We start from the raw sequence: 24,454 nt of genomic DNA, 5'->3' as shown, positions 1-24,454 counted from the left end.
TCATAAGCATTTTTCTATATTAATACTGTCTTTATAGCCATCATTTAAATGGTTGAATAAGATTTTTTAAGTGGCTTGGCTATAATTACTTAATTATAACTGTTTTTGATGGTTATGTATTTTAAAACATTATGAAGTATGCTATAATTACCATATTTATGCATCTTATTTTTCCTATATTTGGATTTCTTTTCCTTAGAATAAATTCTCAAAGTCTTAAATATGTAACATTTCCAAAGCTCAATATATACTTCCAAGTTGCTTTGCAAAATGCACTAACTATGTATGCGAGTGCCACTGCACCGTGACCAATGCATATCAGTTTTATGCACACATTTTACTAGGCTCTGTAGAACATGTCCACTTAGTTCATATATTGAAATAAGACTGTGTAAGATACTAACGAGCATTAACTCTGAACCACTAGGTGGAGCTACAAATACAAATACATAGCCCTACTCCAGTACTTTAAATCATATCTAGATTACTTATAATACCCTATACAATGTAAATACTATGTAAAGAGTTGCTGAGGCTTACAGCAAACTGCAGTTTTGCTTTCTGGAACTTTTGGGAACTTTCTGGAATTTTCTTTCCCCTGAGTACTTTCAATCATAATCTGTTAGTTGAACCCATCCATGAATGCAGAACCTACTGGTGTTGGGGAGCTGACTGTAAATAGTGCCAATATTTCTCTTACAACACCATGGGAGTTCCCATTTTAGTAATAATTTTTTAAAATAACTTTTTCCCTTTAAAAAAACTATTTATTTATTTATTTTAGGCTGCACTGGGTCTTTACTGCTGTGCGTGGGCTTTCTCTAGCTGCAGCAAGTTGGGGCTGCAATCCAGCAGCTGTGTGCGGGCTTCTCACTGTGTTGGCTTCCACTGTTGCACAGCAGCTCTAGGTGTGTGGGCTTCAGCAGCTGTAGCACTCAGGCTTCAGTGGCCTTGCAGCCTGCGGGGTCTTCTCGGACCAGGGAATAAACCCATGTTCCCTGCATTGGCTTGTGCATTCTTGATCACTGCACCATCACAAAAGTCCAATGATAATTTCTTGAAGCATAAGAGACATTATTTAAGACTGAATTTTAATAAGCAAGCTGAAATCAGATTTATGAAATCTGTACATGGGACAAACTAGACTCTTCTCAAAATTTATATGCGTTTCTATGTTTCCCATTATGAATGGGAAACATAAGTGAGATAATTTTTAGAGGCAAGTACCCCTCGAAGAAGCCAGTGATGAGAGTTGTGACAGAAAGGAATATTTTATTTAGGTATCCTATTAGTAAGATCCTATTTATATTTTAAGAATATATTTTTAATTTAGTAAGGCATTCTATTTTTATCAGAAGAGCTACTGGAAGTAGAGGAAAATCTGTGGAAAATCTGTGGTCTAGAAACCATGACAAGTTTTGAAAAATTAGGCAAGTACTAACATACAAAGGATCATTGGACCTAAGACTAATCACCTGCTGGGAACTTATGGCTCAGGAATTCTAAACATAGCTATGAATCCTGGGTACAACTGGTATTCTATTACTTCTCATGACAAAACTTTCCTTTATCTTTCAAAGTTTAAAAATCTCTGTCCATTAGCTTTTCCCCCAAATATGCACACACACACACACAACACAGCTATAATACCTTAAAGAATGGAAATGAATTTGGGGGTTCTAGTTCTATTCTCTAATATATCTGACAAAGAATATATCTGACAAAGAATAAGTTAAAAGAGAGAAGAGAGATGGGAGAAAAAGATACATCTAGAAGTAACATTTTCAGCTTGTGTAGAACGGGTTTTATGTTCTGTATCCTAGTACTCTTCCACCAATCTGTATAGTTCCAGGCCCAGGATATAAGAGTAAAGTACATGTTCCAAATCCTTTGCCTCTGCCTCTCTCAGGCAACTATAAAGTTCTTTTTCTTCTAAGAAAAGAAGTTTTTTATCCAAGTTTTTCAACAACCTCTTTAGGTAGAGCTAGGTACACAAAAAAAGGAACACAGAGCTAGAGGTACTCACAATTCAACTGTCTTCACATAACCCCATATCCTTCCTCTAGTATTAACTACTTAATTATATTCCCCTGATGTTTAGAATTTATTAAGGTTCATTACTGAATCAATAATTTTAAAGAAAAACACTACAAAATTAGAATCAAGGAAACGTGCTATGGTGAAAACAACCTAATGCCACCTCTCTCAATATGAAAATGTATTTATAAAATACTTCTGATGAAAGCAAATGTTAGCACAAATAACTTCCTTCTATCATCTATACCTTTTGTTCTAGGAGTGCCCTGCGGAGGGAGACCCTCTGTTCCAGTTCCCGGAGCTCTCGATCATGCTGTGCCTCCGCTTGCATCTTGATTTTGCTCTGATATGCGTTTAACAGCTCCAGTTCCTGCTGCAGCTGCATCTTCAAAACCTGGCACTCTGCTTCCTGTGCTTCATCCAAACGCAGCTGAAAGAGAGGGAAAAACATACACATTCTACTGTGAACTATTGATTCAAGACCTATGGAAAGAAGGTGTGAGAAAAGGCAGACTACTCTTCCATAGGATAGACAATTGTTCTCTCTTGTATCTTGGAGTAAACATTTCTGAAAAAGGAAGGCACAGTAACCAATGATAATAACAAAAAGATAAAAGCTATCATACGCTATTTGAAGGATGTCTGAATAACCAAATTTTTCTTAAGAAAAATCTAGAATCTGATTAAATGATATAAGACACTGAATCTCTTTTCTGCAATGAAAATAATTATAGAACAGGGACAGCAAACTACAGCTCCAGACCAAATCTGGACAGTTGACTGTTTTAATTAATTAATTTTATAGTCTCCTAATTAAGAATGGTTTTTACACTGGCTATAAGTACTCACATAATATCCTCAATTTTGTATCCTGGCCCACAAAAACTAAAATATTTACTATCTATCTGGCCCTTTAAAAAAAAGTTCACAAAACTTATATAGAAAATACTTTGTATTTGCCTCCATTAAAATGTCACCATTTAGATTTCTAATACAGTACTACTTTTTGCCCAATGCCTAACAAAGCTGTTGCTCTCATCTTGGTATACTCTTGGGATATGCGCTAAACACCTAAGAGGCACTGGCAAGGAGCCTATTTAGAATCTCATGTCTAAATGTATCAATGAGAATTCTATATAAATCATGCCTACTTCCAAACAATGCAGAGACAGGAAAAATACAGATAATCACTACTACTTCCCAGGCTGTAGGAGAGCTACCACTTCCTATTAGTGCTTTAATTACTGAGACTTCACTCAGGAGGTGGAAGGAAAGGGGCCCTGGATTTGCTCTGCCTAAGTAACACAAGCTCACCGCCTGGGTGGAGAGCATCTCGTTAATGCTGTGGTCATACTGCTCCGCCAAGATGGCCAACTTCCGGGTCTGCTCCTCCTTGAGCCGCTTCAGGACCGCTTTGTGCTCACTCTTTGGTGTAGTCTCCAGCAGGTGATTTCTTAACGCTTTGTACTGTCTGGTTTGGATTTTACAGGTGTCCTGAAACTGCTTTTTTATTTGGAGTTCTTTAGACTGAGAAAGAAAAAAAAAGATATATATAACTTTTAACATATGGCATTTGGTAAACCTTATGCTTACATGAAACGAAAAGGCTACTAGGAGAAAGGGAGAGGGGAAAAGAGAATGGTTAGATCATAATGTTGCAGGGGCACTATGTTTCTGCTTGGCTATTAGGTCAAACCCTCAGATTCTATGTATTACAAAAGCTCTAATTTAAAGCATTAGAATACCAAGTACCTCATTTTTCATATGACTTTAAGTAGTACTCATTATGTTGGTAACAGTTACAAATAAATATTAAAATTAATTTTGATTACTATGTATATTGATGACAGAAAATTAAATTTCTTCTCATGCATTAAAAGTAGTAGATACAAAAGATTTTTATTGGCCAAACAATATCTTATCAGATTTCTAAGGCAGAAAATAAGCATATTTATTGTTCCTTATCTGAGACACCTCGCTCCAATTTCTTTTAATGACAATCTCAACTCTAATGACATAGTCTGTGAAAGACCCCACAAAAGTAGGCTATCAGTAACTGACCAACATTATTATAATTATCTTTCCCTTAAGGGGAATAAATTGTGGGGCAAGGGAGGGGATAGCCCTTCTTGAGGTGATGATAAAAGACATGAACTACATAAACATTTTGGAGATAAAACAATTTGAGTTCAGAGACAAAGGGGTTTGGCTTTAGTTTTTGGTTAATCACAGGTTAGTTATTTCTATGAACTCAGGTTTGAACAAAATTTGAAAAGATGAGATATATTTCTATAAGGTATATTGTTCAAGCCTACAAGTGAGAATTTACTCATGTACTTCACTGGCAGAAGCTATAGTTGAAATATTGACTGGTTGATTCAGTGTGCAACAAATGCATATAAAACCAAAGTAACATACTTTTCAAGGAAGTAACTATTCATCCTCTCCACCACCTATGCCAAAAAATACCAAAATATCAAATACACATTTTCCATATTTTGTACCAACCAAGTCGAAAGGTCAAGAGATGCCTAGCTGCAAAGAGAAACTCTTAGTTCAGCTATGTTTAGTGGTGCCACTCTTAAATACTATTCTTGATTAACAATATTGAAAGAATATTCAAGTTAGCCAGGAATGGGACAATGACATTTAGCTATTCTTTTCTACCTCTGTGTAATGGCCTCCAGTCTTTTAAAAGTTTTTATTTTTAAAATATTGTGTCAAGAAAACACTGTAATTATTCCACACCACTAGTCTAATGAGAGAGAGAAAATAACTCCTTGAAAAATGTGCTTTTTCTTTAAGAAGAGTAATACTTGTACCAAGAATAAACCATACCCCTTAATGTTTGACTCAAGTGAAAGCAAGAGGAATGTTAAGTTACAATTGTTTCTACTCATCTCACATTGACAAATCATCATCTGGATGGCAGATGAAGAAACAGCAGAGCGGACAATAGGTGTGAATCACCTATTCCACTGACACGGGTACCCCAGTCCTCCCCAAATCCCAGTTAAATTACATAAGTGCTAAAACTGATGTCCCCCGTCTCCTTTAAATTCCTGGAGAAAGTCGGAAGATGCAACTATTAGGGAAACAAAAATGGGATAACTTGACGTTAAAATCAAGTCAGTTTTGTTCAAATTAAGTAAGTAGATACAGATACATAACTAAGAGGAAATGGTCATTTTGTTCCTTAGTAAAGTAACAACAATCTCCTTTATGGAAAATTTTGAGCTTATCTGTCATCAAAAGCAGACATTCTATTCAAAGCCTGACTGTAATTGTGAAACATTGTTTTTTACCTCACTTTTTGTATATATCTGCTCACTTTTTGTATATATCTGCAAAGATCACACTAGTATTTACAAACTTTCAAACTGAAAAGGTAACAATAAGAAAGAGAAAAGAAAGATTAAACACCAAACAACTCTATGCCAAGCCCTACCACTGCTACCTTTAAAATCATCATTCATTTCACAGACATGTTACTTCAATAACTTTAGCTTAGGCTAAAGGTACCTTCAGACTTTTAGGCTGTTGTCGAACCTCCATGACATGCTTTCGCCTTAGCTCTCGTTCTCTTCGCTTATTATATTCTAGCTGGTTAGTGAGCTCAGTTTGATGCTGCAATCTGATCAACTCACAGCGCATCTTCTGAATTGTGTTGAGGTGACGGAACTCCAGTTCTTGCATGGATTCATGCTGTCGCAGTAGCATGGCATGCTCTAAGTCCTTCTGAGTCTGTCTTTTATTTAACTCCTAATCCATAATACAAAAGACAAAGGTATATTTATTGCTGTACAATGCCAGGGGGAAAAAACCCTAAGAAACAGATTAATCAGGAAATAGATGTAATCTTCAGATTCAATAATGACTGCACAGTAAATATCAGATTTTATGACCTATACAGTGGTAAATGGGCAAATTAGTAAAGACAAATTTCCTTATTCTATTCATTTACTATTCATTAATACTATTTTATGCCATAAGCTTAAAACACATCAAATCTCAGTAGACTTAATGTCCTTCTTTCTTTCTTTCCTTCTTTCACTGTTTCCCAATTTTATATCTGAAGAGAACCCCAAAGCCATTTTTTAAATTTCTTCAGAGTGTCCTATCCAATTCTATTACATGCAGTATATCCAGTATAGTGTAATGGATAAGAACATGGACCTGGCTCTGCTACCTACAGTCACCAAGTCCTTGGGTTAGTTGTTTAAACCTGCTGTGCTTTAGTTTTATCACTTTTCAAAGAAATAGCAGTATAACTATTGTACAGATTTAACGTGAGGATGAAATGAATTCATAAACAGAAAGTTCTCAGAATACCTAGCACATGATGCTCGATAAATGTTCTAATTCCTTTTTTTTTTCAGATTAAAAAGAACAAGTGTAAAACACACATGCATGTCAAACCTGTTCCCTTTGCCCCTGCAAACCCTTTCTGCAAAGGACAATAGTTTGAAGAAAATGCTTTCCAGCCTTCCCCATGCTACTGTGAAACAACTATTATAGAAAAACATATAGTTTAAAAACTGAGTAACAATATACAATACAGGCATGTAATGTGCTTTCTTCAGCTAACAATATAATGGACATATATCCAGATCTGATCAGTATATACACATCTTTTATTTAAGTTTCACCATAGGTTTCTGCTTTGAAATACTCTAATTTTCCATTTTTTGCTTTATAAAAAAATTTTCATTAAATGTTGATGCATCATGCATCATATAATCATGTTATTATTTCTTTAGGATAGAGTTCTAGAAGTGGATTTGTAGGTAAAAGCATATGAGCTCCAAAAGGGTAGTATCAATTTATACTCTTACCAACATTGCACATTTCCCAATGCCCTTACTAGGATTCAGTGTTGCCAGTCTGTTAAACTGTTCTTATTTAACTGATGCAACTACTTTAATTATTAGTAAATTTGAACAATTATGCTATACTTGAAGTTTATTTTAAGCCACTCTTGGAAATAAGCTAATCTGTGCTCAGAGTTATCCCTGAAACTGAGAATATTTGTTTTCCCTGACACAAGAGTTTCTATGTTTGCTCAATTAAGTACATGATTATAAAAAAAGTATTAAATGGTAACACATAGGGGATATAAAGACTGGAACAAAACAAAACCGGTGACTTCATAAAATTTTCATTCTAGGCAAGAAGAGAAACTTCTCCTCCAAAAGTGTGTGTGTATAGGAGAGAGAAGTACAGAGAAGAATATTTAAATAAGAAGGAGGATTTGGATATTAGGGGAGGCATTTCTGAGGAGAGACGTGAATGGGGGGAAGCAAGCCATGTAGATAATCTAGGAAAGAAGAATTCAGGCTGAGGGAGGCGCGAGTGCAAAGGCTCCGAGACTGAGAAGGGACTAACATACTTTCAGAAAAGATTCCAGTTTCAAACGCACCTCCCTGACAAGGTCCTGCTCTAAGTTATGACGCCCAAGTAACATTCTTCTCTTGAAGCGACGGCATTCCAACTCTAGATACTGCCTCTGACGCCGTAGAAGGTTAGCCTCTTCTTCTGCTTGGAAATGCTGTATATTCTCCTTCTGCTTTGAAAGCCACTCCTGTTTTTCTTTTTTTGGGGTGCTCTGATTTTCATTCAGCTCCTGGCAACATAAAAAACAATTCAGTTCAAAATACATAAAAATCAACTGCATAAATATATCATGTGGTATTCGGCATTAAATAAAAGTACCTCCTTAAGCTGCTCTTTTCGAAGTTTATATTCTCTTTTCTGAGACTCCAAAAAGCTGTTCAATTCTTTCTTCTGTTGGGCCTGAATATGTTGCTGAAATTTTTTCTCTTCATTGGCCATCACTTTAGCCTATGAGAAATTTAAAAAATGGATCAAATTAGTTAGACAGATTCAAAGCAACAATTTAACATGTACCACTTAGGATAAAATCTGTATAAGCATTACCAAAATAAGAACATCCAACAAATTACTAATAAGTATTACTTAGCATCTTATTTGAATTTCAGAGAACCAGTAAAACGGGACTCATCTTTAAAATGTTGACCTATTACAGAATTAAAAAGCTTTCACCTTTTAAAAAATTTAACAATATGCCCCCCCAATAAAAAAATAAGCATTTATTAAAAATATAATAAAATCATGACCTTTTATCTAGATTGACTTTTATATTATATACTCTCTTCAAAGTAAACCCTGACCTTTAACTTATATGTTAAATAAAAATGTTAAATATTAGATACATATATATCATACTATTTTATTTCTGATTATATATGATTATATATGCAATGTATATTCATTATGGATCATTTAGAAAATACAGAAAAACACAAAGGAAAAAAAAACCTTGTATGATTTTAGCACTCAGAAAAAAACAATAAAAACATTTTGGTACACACCTTTCCTATTTTTTCTATGCATGCACGCATTCTAAATAAATCTGTAATCACATTGCACATCCTATGTCACGATCTACTTTTCTAAATATGTTAGTATCTATCTCTTCCCAAGTTATTAAAAATACTTTCTAATGCCCAACAGGATTCTAAATATCTATACATTCTTTAATCAAATCAATTCAAAATCAAATAATTATTTACTCTAATAAATTATTTTGCCAATTCTCTACTATTATGAAAGTGGGTCTTTTAATTTGGGGGGGGCAGGGAAGGTGAACAGGGTAACTATAATAAATAATGCCTCAATGTGGACTAGCTAGATATATTTCTACATATTGTGTTAATTTACTGAGAAGCTTACATTTTACTTGACAAATGTGACTATCAAAATAAAATTTAACTGATGGGACATCAAAAACATTAGGTTTCCCATAAGAAGAATCCTAAAAAATATATACTTAAATCATATAGTAGAATGACACATTTGTAAATAAAATGGGCCAAATCTTAATTTGAATCTCTCTTATTATCTCTAACATTTTGTTATATTACAGTAATCTTTAATTACTCTGATATTAAAATGCAACTATAAATTGAGGGAAGGTTTCCAAAAAACACACAAAGAGAATCATAAATGATTTTTTGAGACCTAAATCACCTATTGATAGATGATTAAGAAATTCCTCATACTATCAAGAGTACCTAGGGCCTAGAATGGTTGCATGATATACCCACTGTGATACAATAAAACTACGAGCATTAAGAAATAATCCCACGTCTACTGGTTCCCAGACTTAGTACCTGATACTATACATGTTATATAAATGCTTCTCTCTATTCCCAATTGAACTGGCTTGGTTCTAGAGAAAATATCCTAACATTAAAATGCCATCTTGGTTAACTCTGAGATGCTTATGATCTACAGTAAATAAATTAATAATAGTGAATCAGCCACCTCTTTTTCCATAGCAGCCTGATGTTTCTTGATAAGTTTCTCCATTTCTGCAGCAAAATTGTTACGCTGAGTTTCAAGATCTTTGTCTAATCTGAGGCGATGTTCATCCATCTCAGCCTTTAACTTATTTTCCAGAGTCATCAGCTGCTTTTGATGTTGCCGCCTCATTCTCTTATAGCCAGACATTTGTTCTCTAAGCTCAGAGTCCTGCTCATGTTCCTGCATTTGCCTTGTAACCTAGACACACAAACAATGGAGAGAAAACAATAAAATAAAGCAAAACATCTTTTCTTTCAGAAGCATTTTAGACCACTCTGTTATTTATCCAAGTAGACAATTACTGTAAGAGATTCCAATGAGCAGTTTCCAATTAAAATTCCAGGCCATCTTTTAAAGAAATAGACAAGCTGGTTCTAAAATTTATATAGAAATGTAAAGGAGCTACAAGAAGCAAAACATTCTTGAGGGGAAAAAAGTTGGAAGACACACATTTCAGTAATCAAAATGGTGTAGTACTGGTGGAAAGATAGGCTGAACAGATAAAAGGAACAGAATAAAATCTAGAAATAGATCATATATATTTAGTCAACTGATTTTTCTACCAAAAAAGTCAAGTTAGGTCAAAGAGGAAATAAATGTATTATCAAATTATAACTGGTTCTCTGTATACAAAACAAAAACTTTGACTTCTATATCACTCTATATCAAGATTAATTTGAAAAGAATCATTTGACATAAACACAAAATCCAGAATCATAAAGTAGAAGAAATCACAGAATATCTTCATGACTGTAGGGCAGACAAGTATTTCCTGGGCAGGACACAAAAGGCACTGACAATAAAGAAAAAAATGTGTAAACTGATTTTTTTTGTTGAGGTGAAATTCACATAATATAAATTATTTTAAAGTGAACACTAGCATTTAGTATGTATATGTATATTCTTAGTTGATGGTTAGCATAATGTGTACCACTAAAAATACTTCAAATTGAATACCTAAGATCTATGTATTTTATTGTATAAAAAAACCCAAGGCAGAGCAGTCAGACTGAGTTTTAGTACATGGTACTTTTACTGAAAAATATAGCCACGCATATCTTTATACACAAATTTACCTACTGTGTGAATGTTTTATCTGAAATAAATAGACTTAATAGGTTTAGGGATATGGATCTTAAGTTTTCTAAATCCATAACTTAAGAGAATTCCTCAGGAATTCCCTAGTGGCCCAGTGGTTGGGACTCTGTGCTTGTAATGCTGAGGGTCTGGGTTCAATCCCTGGTCTTGTAAGCTGAGTGGCATGACCAAAAAAAAAAAAGTTTCCTCAATTAATTTGAGGGAGCCAAAATTTGAGACAGAAGGCTTGCTTGGGAAACATTAATATGTGCCCAGTCACAAAAATGTTTTCCCAACAAGCTGGCCTTGTCCAGGTATTTGTTAAAATGGTCATGCAAAAACTAAGCAATCTTTGCTACTTGCTCTGTTCAAAGAATTATTTACATGTTGAAGAACAGTAGGAATGACTTGACTTATCACAGGGGATGGTGTTTATCTTTTTGTTTTTTAATTTATTTTTATTTTTGGCTGGGCTGGGCTTCTCTAGTTCCTGATTGCAGGCAGGCCTTCTCTACTTGTGGCAAGTGGGGGCTACTCTCTAGTTGTGGAGCACAGGTTTCTCACTGTGATGGCTTCTCCTGTTAGCCTGAGCTCTAGGTGCTTGGGCTTCAGTACTTGCAGCGCATGGGTTTAGTTGCTCCTTGGCCTGTGGGATCTTCCAAGACCAGGGATTGAACCCATGTTCCCTGTGATGGCAGGTGGATTCTTAACCACTGGACCACCAGGGAAGTCCAAGGGATGGTGTTCTTGACCCCAGATATCATTCAGATTCATGGGACACAGCATGAGATTTATAAGATCTGTTATGTAGTTGATAATTCAGACAATTTCCATATATTTTTTTCTTTCTGTCATATTTACTAATAACCTATTTCCCTTTGATATCTTAACATCTTTCTATCCCCACCTTTATCATGTTTTGGTCCTACATATCTGACTGATCAGGGTTATAAGTACTCCAATATAACAACATTCTTGTAATGAACAAATAATCCATTTTCATTATTTGGGAAATCAGAAGAACTATATTTTAAGTATATCAAATTGGATTACTTGCTATTTCACAAACATTTCCCCTCATTTTTGTTAGCCTGTCAATTCTTAGGTGGAAACTTCATTTTTTCTTTCCCTCCGTGCCTAAAACCAACTAATTATTAAAGGCTCAAATGATTTATAAATACTCACCCTAAATCAAAGATAATCTGAATTCCTATTTAGTACCTGTTAGCCCTCTGGATTGGAGAAGGCAATGGCACCCCACTCAAGTACTCTTGCCTGGAAAATCCCACGGATGGAGAAGCCTGGTAGGCTGCAGTCGACGGGGTTGCTAAGAGTTGGACACGACTGAGCAACTTCACTTTCACACATTGGAGAAGGAAATGGCAACCCACTCCAGTGTTCTTGCCTGGAGATTCCCAGGGATGGGGGAACCTGGTGGGCTGCCGTCTATGGGATCACACAGAGTCGGACATGACTGAAGTGACTTAGCAGCAGCAGCCCTCTGGGTTGGGAAGATCCCCTGGAGAAGGGGATGGCTACCCACTTCTTTCCTGGAGAATTTCATGGACAGAGGAGCCCGGTAGGCTATAGTCCATAGACTGGAAGAGTTGGACACAACTGAGCAACTATCACTTTCAGCCCTCTTAAGCATTTAATATATTCTAATATATTAGTTATTTGTATATACATCTCTCAGAGTGCTTTCTAGAAGTTCTTTCTCATAACAGGCAGTTAAATGTTGAATAAATGTTTGTAATACAAAATACAAAAAAAAAAGAGATAAAATTATACTTGAATATAGATGCCAAGGTCTAACATGAAAAATCTATTTCTAATTTGGGGTAGTACATACCAGTGATGCCGTCCGTATAGTAGCAAAGTGTTCTCGATTACGATAGTGTGATTTATGACGAGATACTTGGGGTGGAGATTGTGGATCCGATGCCCTTGTTCTAGGATCGCCTTCTTCTCTGTAATTTTCTTCCTCCTAGGTAAAGAAACAAACATTATTATCTGTTGTGAACAAACACAGTTCAAGTGAACTTTCAAGAAAATTAAATTTTAAAGACAAATGGATCAATAAATCTCAAAGACATAATTCTAAAAAGCAAAAACAAAAAATGAGAATGCTGACATTTTATTTTCAACATAATTTGAATCAGGAGACATTATTTCCTCAATGGATGAAACAGTATACAGAATCAGGATAATGAAACATTATGGCTAGATTTATATAATATTCATTAAGTGCAAAATTACAAAGCCTTAATATAACTTAAAAACAAAGATAATAAAACATGCAGCCAGTATTTTAAATAGCAGTAGTAAAATTAATTACTCTAGGGCTCTTGGGTTTAAGAAGTAATAATATAGTTTAAAAAACTTTATAATACTCTTGCCACTGGTCCAAAATAAGTAAACAAAAAATAACTGTAAAAATTTTAAGAATCAATGTCTTTCTTGATATATACATTACTTCAATTACTGAAAAGGAAGTCAATTAGCAACCAACTAGTTACAGGAAGGCAATGGCACCCACTCCAGTGTTCTTGCCTGGAAAATCCCATGGACGGAGGAGCCTGGTAGGCTGCAGTCCATGGGGTCACGAAGAGTTGGACATGACTGAGCAACTTCACTTTCACTTTTCACTTTCATGCATTGGAAAAGGAAATGGCAACCCACTCCAGCGTTCTTGCCTGGAGAATCCCAGGGATGGAGGAGACTGGTAGGCCATCTATGGGGTCGCACAGAGTCGGACACGACTGAAGCGACTTAGCACCAGCAGCAGCAGTTACAGGAATAATCTTTTTTATGGCTGATCCTCTTGCCTAAGAATATAAAGTCTCCATTTCATCCTCTACTCAGCCCCTGGTAGCCTCTAATCCATTGTCTATCTCTATGAATTTGCCTATTCTAGGTATTTCTTATAAAAGGAATTATATAGTATTTGTCCTTTTATATCTGACTTATATCACTTAGCATAATGTTTTCAAAATTCACTAATGTTGTATCATGTATCAGAATTTCCTTCCTTTGTATAACTAAATAATATTCATCATGTGTATATACCATGGTTTTGTTTATCCATTCTTTCCACCTTTCATCTATTTGTGTCTAATAACTTTTTAGGTAACACTGCAAGCTGTGAAGTTAAAAACGGAAACATTCCTATTAAGTGTTAAAAGGAGCTTAAAATATTTTCAAGAACATTTAAAATTTTGCATTCTAAAGTATAATGACTAATGTAGTAAATACCCATTATTTCCTAAACCCAGAATTTATTTTTTCCATAATTAGACTCTAAGTTTTATTTTAAAGCTGTAAACATTATATGGATAATGAAAAGTGACCAAAAGCACTTTTGGTCACCATCCATCCTAATCCTTTCTCCCATGCTTCAAAAATATTTTATTAATATTACAATGAATTTCATGAGTATACCTACTATTTTTAAAGTACTTCATTTTCCATCTAAGTGACTTCAAATAATACATTATATACAGTATTTCTTCTAAGATATTTTAAAAATATTCTTTCCATATTCTCAAGGTATTAGTTTTACAAGTGCAGATATTACACTGAAAATTAACAAGCCTATTGCCATTTTCAAATAAGTTACCTAAAACTGTTCCCAACTTCTGAAACAGGGAAAAAAAAAATTTTAAACTCCTCTTAAACTAACCAGATGAAGAAAATTATTTACCAAAGCTGATTTTTTTCCACTGAAATCCAAATACTCACAGGTTTTAAGTGGATGACAGAACTATTCGACATCACTGTGTGGTCTCCCTCCATCATGTCTAGCTCGCTCTTGTCATCTGAGGCATCTGGAAGACTGTTAACACTACTACTTTGGCTACTGGCACTGATGGACATACTGGGAATAGACTGATTACTTCCAACACTATTCACTGTTCCTGTCCGTCCAACACCATGATCTTGTTCCTAGGGAAGAAAAGAGCAATAGGTTCAAATATCTCCATCCCTCTTGATTTCTTGAATAGAATTATCAAGCACACTGCTTGGCCAACAGTCTTTAGAAAGTCAGAGGTCTATCATGAGACATTCCCTTTATTTGGTGAAACCAGGGAAGTCAACCCGTAACAGAAAAATAAATAAAAATGACCAACAAGTAAATAACAAAAACCTGACCAAGTGAAGTCAATTTATCAGTTTTGGGTTATTTCCAAAGTAAAGCATTTTCTCTAAATTGTCTGCCATTTTTTGAAATCCATTTTTACCACACATCTCATTGGGTATAGAGAGAGATCTTGCTCATTTCGCAATAATTCCCATGGTTAAAATAAGCCCCAACCATGAGAATTCCCTGGTGGTATGGTTTAGGAGTCCAGCATTTTCACTGCCAAGGGAGGGCCTGGGTTCAATCTCTGGTCAGGGAACTAAGATCCCACAAGCCACAGGGCGTGGAAAAAAAATAAATCAGAAAAACAAGCCCCAACTTAAAAAAAAAAAAAATCCTAGAAACAACTCCTTTTAGTTATTTTTTGTTGAAGTCTTTTGTAAGTGTATTTTTCTTACTTAAAAATTCTACCCACCAAAGAATTCCTATTTTTCTTAAATTAAAAATTATGTATTACATATGCATATATACACACACACATATATATAAAATCACAAGAATGTTTTTCTGAAGTGACCAGGCAAGTGAAGGTATCCAGGTACCAACATTTTAGTACTGTTACCATACCAAAATTCTCTAAGATATGGAGAATTTAATATAGACATACGGTATATACAGAGGAACTTTTCTTATATCTCTAGCCTAACAGAGATGCTGTTATATAGATTTAACTACATGAGAAATTTATTAATTTCAAAACTTTATTTCATGTATCTAAAATACCCCACAATAAAGTAACCGAAAGCAATTTTCAAAAGACTATCATAAGAACTAAAAAATGAAAAAACCCAAAACTGTTAAGAAAATCTTGCATTTTATAGCTCAGTAATTGTGCAGCACTATTAAAAAGTAACTAGCAGTTACTAGTTTATGAATGTAAAATTATATTTCTCACTGGAAAACAGTAAAAAACAAACCAAAGGTCTGGAATTCTGACAGAAGCAAAGAAAAGTAAAAATACTTATAGTAAAAAAGCTTTATATGTACATTTCAACCTGAGAAAGTTCTATAACATATCCATTGCAAATTAGTATTCCCATTCTCCCTAAAAAGCAACATAGAAAGAACTTGACCTTGAGAGTAAGAGCTATCTGAATTTGAACCCATATGCCTCTACCTATAGGGAGTAAACCACTGAGCCTTGCTTTACACACAGCTTCAATACTTTGGCTACCTAATGAGAAGAGCTGACTCACTGGAAAAGACTCTGATGCTGGGAAAGACTGAAGGCAGGAGGAGAAGGGGACGACAGAGGATAAGATGGTTGGATGGCATCACTGACTCAATGGACATGAGTCTGAGCAAACTCTTGGAGATGGTGAAGGACAGGGAAGGCTGGTGTGCTGCAGACCATGGGGTCGCAGAGAGCAGGACACAATTGAGTGACTGAACTGAACTGAAAATAAGTATTTCAGAACTGTGTAGATGGAATGAAACAATGCAGAACTGAAAAGAAATGTCCTTGGTGATAGAGTAGAATGCTTAGTAACTTGCTAATGACTTATCAGTGAGTACTGTCAACTTTCAGAGTCTATAATTTTATATATTTTCAAAAGCATGTCTCTCGCAGTTGGGACAATAAGGCAAAAAAGGGTTCAGTGGCTAAGACATGTGAAAGGGACAAGATTAAACAAAGTTGAATTTGTATATTTAATAAAAGACGTTGCTGAGCTTTACTATATATGCCAAAGTGCACAACAAAGGGACTGAATTTAAAGAACACAAAAACCATCTTTACCACACGGGATTTTACTGGACCAGTGTTAAGAAAACACAACCTGGGAACCACTGATATAAGAGATTCATGATGTAAAAGATGAGCTCCATAAGAAAAGAAGCTGATGAAGAGAGCTCAGGATTTGATTCGTTTCTAAATTACCTCTTCTTCTTCCTGTGCTTCTACTGCTGGTCCATTATGTGCCTCCTGGAACAGGAGTTTCTTCATCTTTCGATACTGCAGATTGTCCAGCTCTCTTACTGCATCTTTTGTCCTCTGAATAAGATCTATTAACACTGTTTCAGGGCGCTCACGGAGAACAAACATGTGCTGGATAAAAGAATGTAAAAGTCAAGTTGAAACCTATATACTTTTCCATTAATACAAATGTACACCTCTCTTAGCTGCAGAAGGAAATGGTAACCCATTCCAGTATTTTTGTCTGGAAAATTCCATAGACAGAAGAGCCCAATGGGCTATATATAGTCCATGGGGTTGCGAAGAGTCGGACACAACTGAGCATGCACACATGGCCCCCTTCTTAGACTCTAGAGTTACTGTCCTAAGTTATCACCATAGATAATGCATATAATCTATAGCTACTCTATTTCTGACTTCTTATACTTACAAAAGCATTATTTATATATATTTACTCTGTGCCTACATTTTATACAAACTTTGGTCAACTAAAAATGTAGAGTTGAAATGATAAAAGGGTTTAATTAAATACTAAGAAGCCCAATTACAGCCCTAAACAAATGCTAAAAAAAGGTTTACATATTCTTAGAACTGCTGATTTCACAGAAAAGGCATGTCAGTTCTGAGTTTTATTAGGTTTCAAGAGAAATGCATTTACTGATGGTGAATTATGTAATATAAACCTGGATCTTGTGGGTTCCTTTATATGTTGCATAAATAATACTCTTCATAAAACACTAGTAGTTGATTAAAAGGCATTATAAGTGATTTTTACTAACACTGAATAAAACTTAACCTTATCAAATAAGGAAAAGTAGAATAATTCCACCTTTAGAGTATCACTGCTACATTTTGATACATTTCTTTTCAGAAATTTTCTATATACAGATTTTTTTACAGACAGTAAATATATAGATGGCAGAGAGACACTTTCTGCCCTTGACTTCATGAGATGCCCCAAACTTCTGTAACACTTACCTTTGTTTTTAGCCAAACTGACTTCTTCTCTATGCAAAGAGTTCTAACTATACCATATTTGGTTCTGCTTCACTATCATAAGACTGTTATTTCAAATTCGTAAACATAATGCCTACAGAATATTTCATCAAAGGTTTATGCCAAAGTTCCATTACCCTAATTCTGGACAGTTATTTCCAACTTTTAATTCAGAGATAAATAGCTTCATAGAATTCTTTAAAATTTTTTAAAATTCATTAGAATTTTTTTCTATTTTTTTCTTTATGATGAATCATGAAAGAAATGTCAGGCCAAAGGGAAAGAAATACTTGCTAGGTATTTCCTATCATTTCCAATAAGGCTGTGCCAATATATGCTATCAACTAGGTAAATGAACACTATATTCACACTTGGAACCTAATGACCAATTACCAAATACCTGGGCTTGGTAGGTTGGGTTATACCCAAAGAGCTACTTTCACCTATATTGGGCAAGTATGAGAAACAAGTCACATTCTTCCTTTTTCCCGAGCCTTAGCTTGGTATGTATCACTATTTATCAATACAATATTCCATATTCTTACCCCAACATCATATCTTATATTTCTAAGTCTGCCAGTTTTCTACATACAGATCTTGCTTATTTTTCACTAATATAATTCCCAACTATACCAAAGCTTTTGTTGCTATTTTGAGTACCAATTTAGTCAGGTTTTCATTTCTTAGCATATGAGTGAGCTTATTGCCTAAAATTCCTCAAGCATTATTGAAAATCAGTACTGCTCTTCTACACACTAAAGTTTCAAATAATACTATTTAATATATAAGATCCTTTCAATTTCTTTGTAACTTTAACTGAGGTGCATTGATGAAAATAAACAATCCATTTGAAATTGTAAAACATTCATGCAAAAATAGGCTACTTAAATTTTATAGTGAAAAGCCAATAAGACTTCTTAGGGTCACAAAGAAAATCAAATCACATTTTACCACTGCTTTATCTAGATGTTTTAACTATATTAAGCTCAACACACTATTACTGCTATTGATACAATGGTCAACTGCCAAGTGAAATAATAAATTTTTGAGAACAGGAAGCATATAAATCTCATATTTAAACGAGGCAATGAAACTGTGAAATCTGAAGGGTTCACATGATTTAAAAAATCGTTTCATTGCTAAGTTAGAAAAATTTACTTTCAAAACAGAAACAAAAATATGATATCCATTTTAACAATTTCCTTTAAAATCTCTTTTCTCTAACAATATTTATGTAAATACATCACATATCATTTCTATTTCCTTCATATTACTTTAATAGAATACACAATTAGTATTTTAGTTAAAAACCAGTAGCGCATACCTAATACTGATTCCAAATCAAAGAAAAATAACACATTAAAAAAATTTCTTAGGGGTAGAAAACAGTATAATTGAACTGACCTTTAAAAGTTCCTCTGATGTAGGGCGATCTTGAGGGATTTTCTGGAGGCAAGAATCTACAAAGTTGCGAAAATAATCAGACCTATTGTAAAGGAAAGTATCAAGTGAACACATTGCTATTTCCTTTAAAAACACATCAGCAAAACAAAGCATGTGCCAACTGGTGGAGGTGGGGATGGAAATGAAACAATAAAAAAAAAAGCAGATATAGATATATTTCATATATGTCAATGAAAAGTTATCTAAAGCAGTCAATGAGTCTTCGCCATTTTCTAAAGATAAATTTCTGCTCCCCCAATTAAAATATCACAACACATTCTATGTTGAGGGAAAGTTAGAAAAGCCAATATTTTCTTTTTTGCATTCAAATCTAGGATAACTTTCTTATTATTTTTGTCCCTATAAACCACCTCTCTCTCTTCTTTCTCACATCTTCTGTATAGTGTGATTTAGAGTATTACTCCATTTGCTTTGGAAGAAGCACTCCATAAAGCTTAAGTATTTGGTATCCCTGAGCAAATGGATATAACTTCCATTAAATCCAGAAAATCAGCTGAGATTTCTTTTTGAAACATTTAAAACATTGGAAGTCTGTAACCCATTATTATTGTATAATGTTACTGATGAGAATTCAAAGAGTATTAAGTAATTACTACTCCATCGGTGTTTGTCTTCAATATCTAAGTAAGATTTTAAGTTCCTTATAGGAAAAAAAGAAATTCTTTTTTGAATCCCTGAAGTATCAAACACAGTGCGTAGACAATCTGTTCAATTTATTTATTATTTATATGTATCATAATACTAAACTGTGCCAAAAGATTCCTTTTATGTGTATTTACTTAAGTACTAAGACTTATGAATGTTAGTTAAGCCTTATCATTGGTCTATTATTTACTATTAAATTTATTATTTAATAAATTATTTATTAAATTTCTTCAATTATTAAAAATAAAGTATCAGCAACTAATGCATCTATCTAGAACTTTACAATATTTAATTTTTTTTCATTTATTTTTATTAGTTGGAGGCTAATTACTTTACAATATTGTAGTGGTTTTTATCACACATTGACATGAATCAGCCATGGATTTACATGTATTCCCCATCCCGATCCCCCCTCCCACCTCCCTCTCCACCCGATTTCTTCCCAGTGCACCAGGCCCGAGCACTTGTCTCATGCATCCAGCCTGAGCTGGTGATCTGTTTCACCCTAGATAATATACATGTTTCGATGTTATTCTCTCAGAACATCCCACCCTCGCCTTCTCTCACAGAGTCCCAAAGTCTGTTCTGTACATCTGTGTCTCTTTTTCTGTTTTGCATATAGGGTTATCATTACCATCTTCCTAAATTCCATATATATGTGTTAGTATACTGTAATGGTCTTTATCTTTCTGGCTTACTTCACTCTGTATAACAGGCTCCAGTTTCATCCATCTCATTAGAACTGATTCAAATGAATTCTTTTTAATGACTGAGTAACATTCCATGGTGTATATGTACCACAGCTTCCTTATCCATTCGTCGGCTGATGGGCATCTAGGTTGCTTCCATGTCCTGGCTATTATAAACAGTGCTTCGAGGAACATTGGGGTGCACGTGTATCTTCCAGATCCGGTTTCCTCAGTGTGTATGCCCAGGAGTGGGATTGCTGGGTCATATGGCAGTTCTAATTCCAGTTTTTAAAGAAATCTCCACACTGTTCTCCATAGTGGCTGTACTAGTTGGCATTCCCACCAACAGTGTAAGAGGGTTCCCTTTTCTCCACACCCTCTCCAGCATTTATTGCTTGTAGACTTTTGGATAGCAGCCATCCTGACTGGCGTGTAATGGTACCTCATTGTGGTTTTGATTTGCATTTCTCTGATAATGAGTGATGTTGAGCATCTTTTCATGTGTTTTTTTTGCCATCTGTATGTCTTCTTTGGAGAAATGTCTGTTTAGTTCTTTGGCCCATTTTTTGATTGGGTCATTTATTTTTCTGGAATTGAGCTGCAGGAGTTGCTTGTGTATTTTTGAAATTAATCCTTTGTTGCTTCGTTTGCTATTATTTTCTCCCATTCTGAGGGCTGTCTTTTCACCTTGCTTATAGTTTCCTTTGTTGTGCAAAAGCTTTTAAGTTTAATTAGGTCCCATTTGTTTATTTTTGCTTTTATTTCCAATATTCTGGGAAGTGGGTCATAGAGGATCCTGCTGTGATTTACGTCAGAGAGTGTTTTGCCTATGTTCTCCTCTAGGAGTTTTATAGTTTCTGGTCTTACATTTAGATCTTTAATCCATTTTGAGTTTATTTTTGTGTATGGTGTTAGAAAGTGTTCTAGTTTCATTCTTTTACAAGCGGTTGACCAGTTTTCCTAGCACCACTTGTTAAAGAGGTTGTCTTTTTTCCATTGTATATTCTTGCCTCCTTTGTCGAAGATAAGGTGTCCATAGGTTCATGGATTTATCTCTGGGCTTTCTATTCTGTTCCATTGATCTATATTTCTGTCTTTGGGCCAGTACCATACCATCTTGATGACTGTGGCTGTTTATTTCCTTAGAATTTTTCAAATGTTTGATACCCATGAGGAATTAATTTTCCACTAAAATTTTCTATCACTGATGAAAATCCTGGTTTTTTAAAACTGTCAATCAGGTCTCTATAAGCTTTTTACACGAATGAACTTAATTTTTCAAATCAAGGAAGCCACAGAAAAACATTAAGCAATTCAAATAATAAATGTCATAATGACAATTAGAATGATTCCAAAATTATGAATTTACCTGGTAATTCTGATAAATCAAACCATATGGTATATAAATTATAAACCATTCCCCAACTGAACATCACTACACGTTGTGGCAATCTATATTTCAGTTGTAAAATATTATGTTTAAATCATGCTATTTATTATATAATTAGAGTTACATGTGTCCGAAGTTCAAAAAACTAAATATTTTTTGTAAAAAGCAAATACTTTTTGCTTCTATGTGGTATCATCTATCCTTTATTTCTGAACTGAGTCATATATGTGCTAAGAAAAGCACACATAATAAAGGATAAACATGATAGAACCTATTTTAATACTTTTTCAGTAATACATTTTACCTAATTGAAATGAAATCACTTTGATAACATTATGAAGAAACATTTAATTTATACAATGTTGAATAATATATCTCTTAGCAATACTCACCATTCGTTAGACTGTAGTGTAGGGGATTCATTTTGGGCTATGTGATATAAGGCACTCATTGCATTCATATTAAATAAAGGAGGTTTCCTTTCCGCTGTAAAAGAAAGAAAACTTTCCTGGTAAAATATATGCCTGTTAAACAGGGACATACAAGTACTGTTTTTTGTTTTTTTAAAAATAATTTTAAACTTCAAGTAGAGTTCAAAGAATTTTTTCAAGTCAATCAATGTGCAGTAAATTGCTGGCCGGATGCTCCACCATTCCTAAATATTTTAGCATTTATTTTCTGAAACATATTTTCATATTCTACTAAAAAATGTAACACATCCACTAAATTAGACCATTAACACTGATACATGACTATCGTCTAATCCTCAAACCCCATTTAAGTTTCAATCAAGTATTCCAATAATGTCCTCAGTAGCGTAAGTGTCCTTTAGTCATTTGTATCCTTCAAGGAAGCTACTTTATCTAAGTTGTTAAATTTATTAACATAAAGCTGTTCACAGTATTTTCTTATGACACTTTTAATACCTGTAAAATCTGTAGTGATGTCATATCTTATTTCTGATACGGCTTTGTGTCTTCTCTCTTCTTTTCCTGATCAGTTGAACTAGAGGTTTATCAATTTTATTAATCTTCTCAAAGAAGTAGTTTTTAGTTTCACTGATCTCTACTGCTCCTCTGCTTCTATTTAACTGATTTCTGCTTTGATATTTTTATTCTTTGTTATGCTTATTTTGGGTTGAATTTCCTTTTCTTTATCCAGACTCAAGGTGACAGCTGAAGTCACTACCTTGATTATTTTGAAGTATAGAAGACTCTTCAATATCCCTCAATTTTGGTTGGTTCTAATGATTAAATTTGGGTCATACAACTTTGATAGAAATATTACAGAAGTAAATATTTTTCAAATTTATTCTATGAAATAATATATGATTTCAAATGGTTCCATTACTGATAGTATTCACTTTGATCACTTAAGTTAATCAAAAATGATGTTGAATTTTGTCTAAAGCTTTTTCTGCATCTATTGAGATCACTGTATGATTTTTATCCTTCGTTTTGTTAATGTGATGTCTCATACCGATTGATTTGTGGATTTTGAACCATCCTTGATCCTTGGAATAAATCCCACTTGATCATGGTGTATGATCCTTTTACTGTATCATTGCATTTAGTTAGCTAATATTTTGTTGACGATTTGTGCATCTATGCTACTATTATTGTGTGGCTGTTGATTTCTCCCTTTAGGTCTGTTTATATTGTTTTAGACATTTAGGTGATCCTATGATGGGTACATAAATATTTACAAATGTTATATCCCCTGCTGAACTGACCTCTTTGTCATTATGTAATATTATATATTGTCTCTTATTGCAGCCTCTTTTATTAAAAATTTTTTTCTCCAGCTTTATTGAGATATAATTAATATATAACATTGTGTAAGTTTAAGGAGTACAATGCATTGATTAGATACATTTATATATGGCAAAACAATTCCCACCATAGCATTAGCTAACACCTCCATCCCATCACACAATTCTTATTTCTTTTTTGGTGATGAGAACATTTAAGGACCAGTCTCTTGCAACTTTCAAGTATATAATGTGGTGCTGTGATGAGGTTTACACTCAGGTAACTGACATCTTAAGATGTGACAAGGATTCCCTGGCTGTCTAGTGCTTAATACTTGGTGCTTTCATAGCTGTGGGATGAAGTTTAGGGAACTAAGATCCTACAGTCTTTGAGAGCCTGAAGCCCACCAAGTTTCTCTGTCCATGGAATTTTCCAGACAAGAATACTGGAGTGGGTTGCCATTTCCTCCTCCACAGTCTCTGTTTTAAAGTCTACTTTGTCTGATAGTCTTTGTTTTTAAAGTCTATTTTGTCTGATATTTTTAAAGTCTATTTTGTTTGAGGCTTTTGAACTATGGTGTTGGAGAAGACTCTTGAGAGTCTCTTGGACTGCATGGAGATCAAACCAGTCAATCCTAAAGGAAATCAACCCTGAATATTCACTGGAAGGACTGATGCTGGAGCTGAAGCTCCAATACTTTGGCCACCTGATGCGAAGAGCCAACTCATTAGGAAAAACCCGGATACTGGGAAAGATTGAAGGCAGGAGGAGAAGCAGACGACAGAGGACAAGAGAGTTGGATGGCATCCCTGACTCAATGAACAATAAGTCTGGGCAAGTTCTGAGAGATGGTAAAGGACAGAGAAGCCTGGCGAGCTGGAGTCGATGGGGTTGCAAAGAACTGAACACAGCTAAGAGACTGAACAAGAAACCCAGTATTCTTTTGGTTTCTATTTACATGGA

The 24,454-nt window shown here is 34.5% G+C and overlaps 1 protein-coding gene across 2 annotated transcripts in view; it reads right to left on the bottom strand.

The window, feature by feature from the left end:
• The window catches only part of TAOK1 (TAO kinase 1), a 95,696-nt gene that overhangs the window by 11,867 nt on the left and 59,375 nt on the right, over positions 1 to 24,454 (bottom strand). For both annotated transcript variants that reach the window (XM_020911779.2, XM_020911778.2), the window contains 11 exons: positions 22,133 to 22,226; positions 18,957 to 19,038; positions 16,521 to 16,688; positions 14,242 to 14,445; positions 12,353 to 12,487; positions 9,385 to 9,621; positions 7,750 to 7,878; positions 7,457 to 7,660; positions 5,560 to 5,799; positions 3,352 to 3,564; positions 2,285 to 2,467 (listed from right to left, as the gene is read on the bottom strand). In XM_020911779.2, coding sequence (XP_020767438.1) covers positions 2,285 to 2,467; positions 3,352 to 3,564; positions 5,560 to 5,799; positions 7,457 to 7,660; positions 7,750 to 7,878; positions 9,385 to 9,621; positions 12,353 to 12,487; positions 14,242 to 14,445; positions 16,521 to 16,688; positions 18,957 to 19,038; positions 22,133 to 22,226 — 1,889 coding nt within the window. The remainder of the gene's footprint in view (positions 1 to 2,284; positions 2,468 to 3,351; positions 3,565 to 5,559; positions 5,800 to 7,456; positions 7,661 to 7,749; positions 7,879 to 9,384; positions 9,622 to 12,352; positions 12,488 to 14,241; positions 14,446 to 16,520; positions 16,689 to 18,956; positions 19,039 to 22,132; positions 22,227 to 24,454) is intronic.

Source organism: Odocoileus virginianus, chromosome 17 (genome assembly GCF_023699985.2).
Source record: "Odocoileus virginianus isolate 20LAN1187 ecotype Illinois chromosome 17, Ovbor_1.2, whole genome shotgun sequence".
NCBI lineage: Eukaryota > Metazoa > Chordata > Mammalia > Artiodactyla > Cervidae > Odocoileus > Odocoileus virginianus.
Note: the sequence above shows the minus strand (reverse complement) of the source record. Positions and strands in the feature narration are given on the sequence as shown.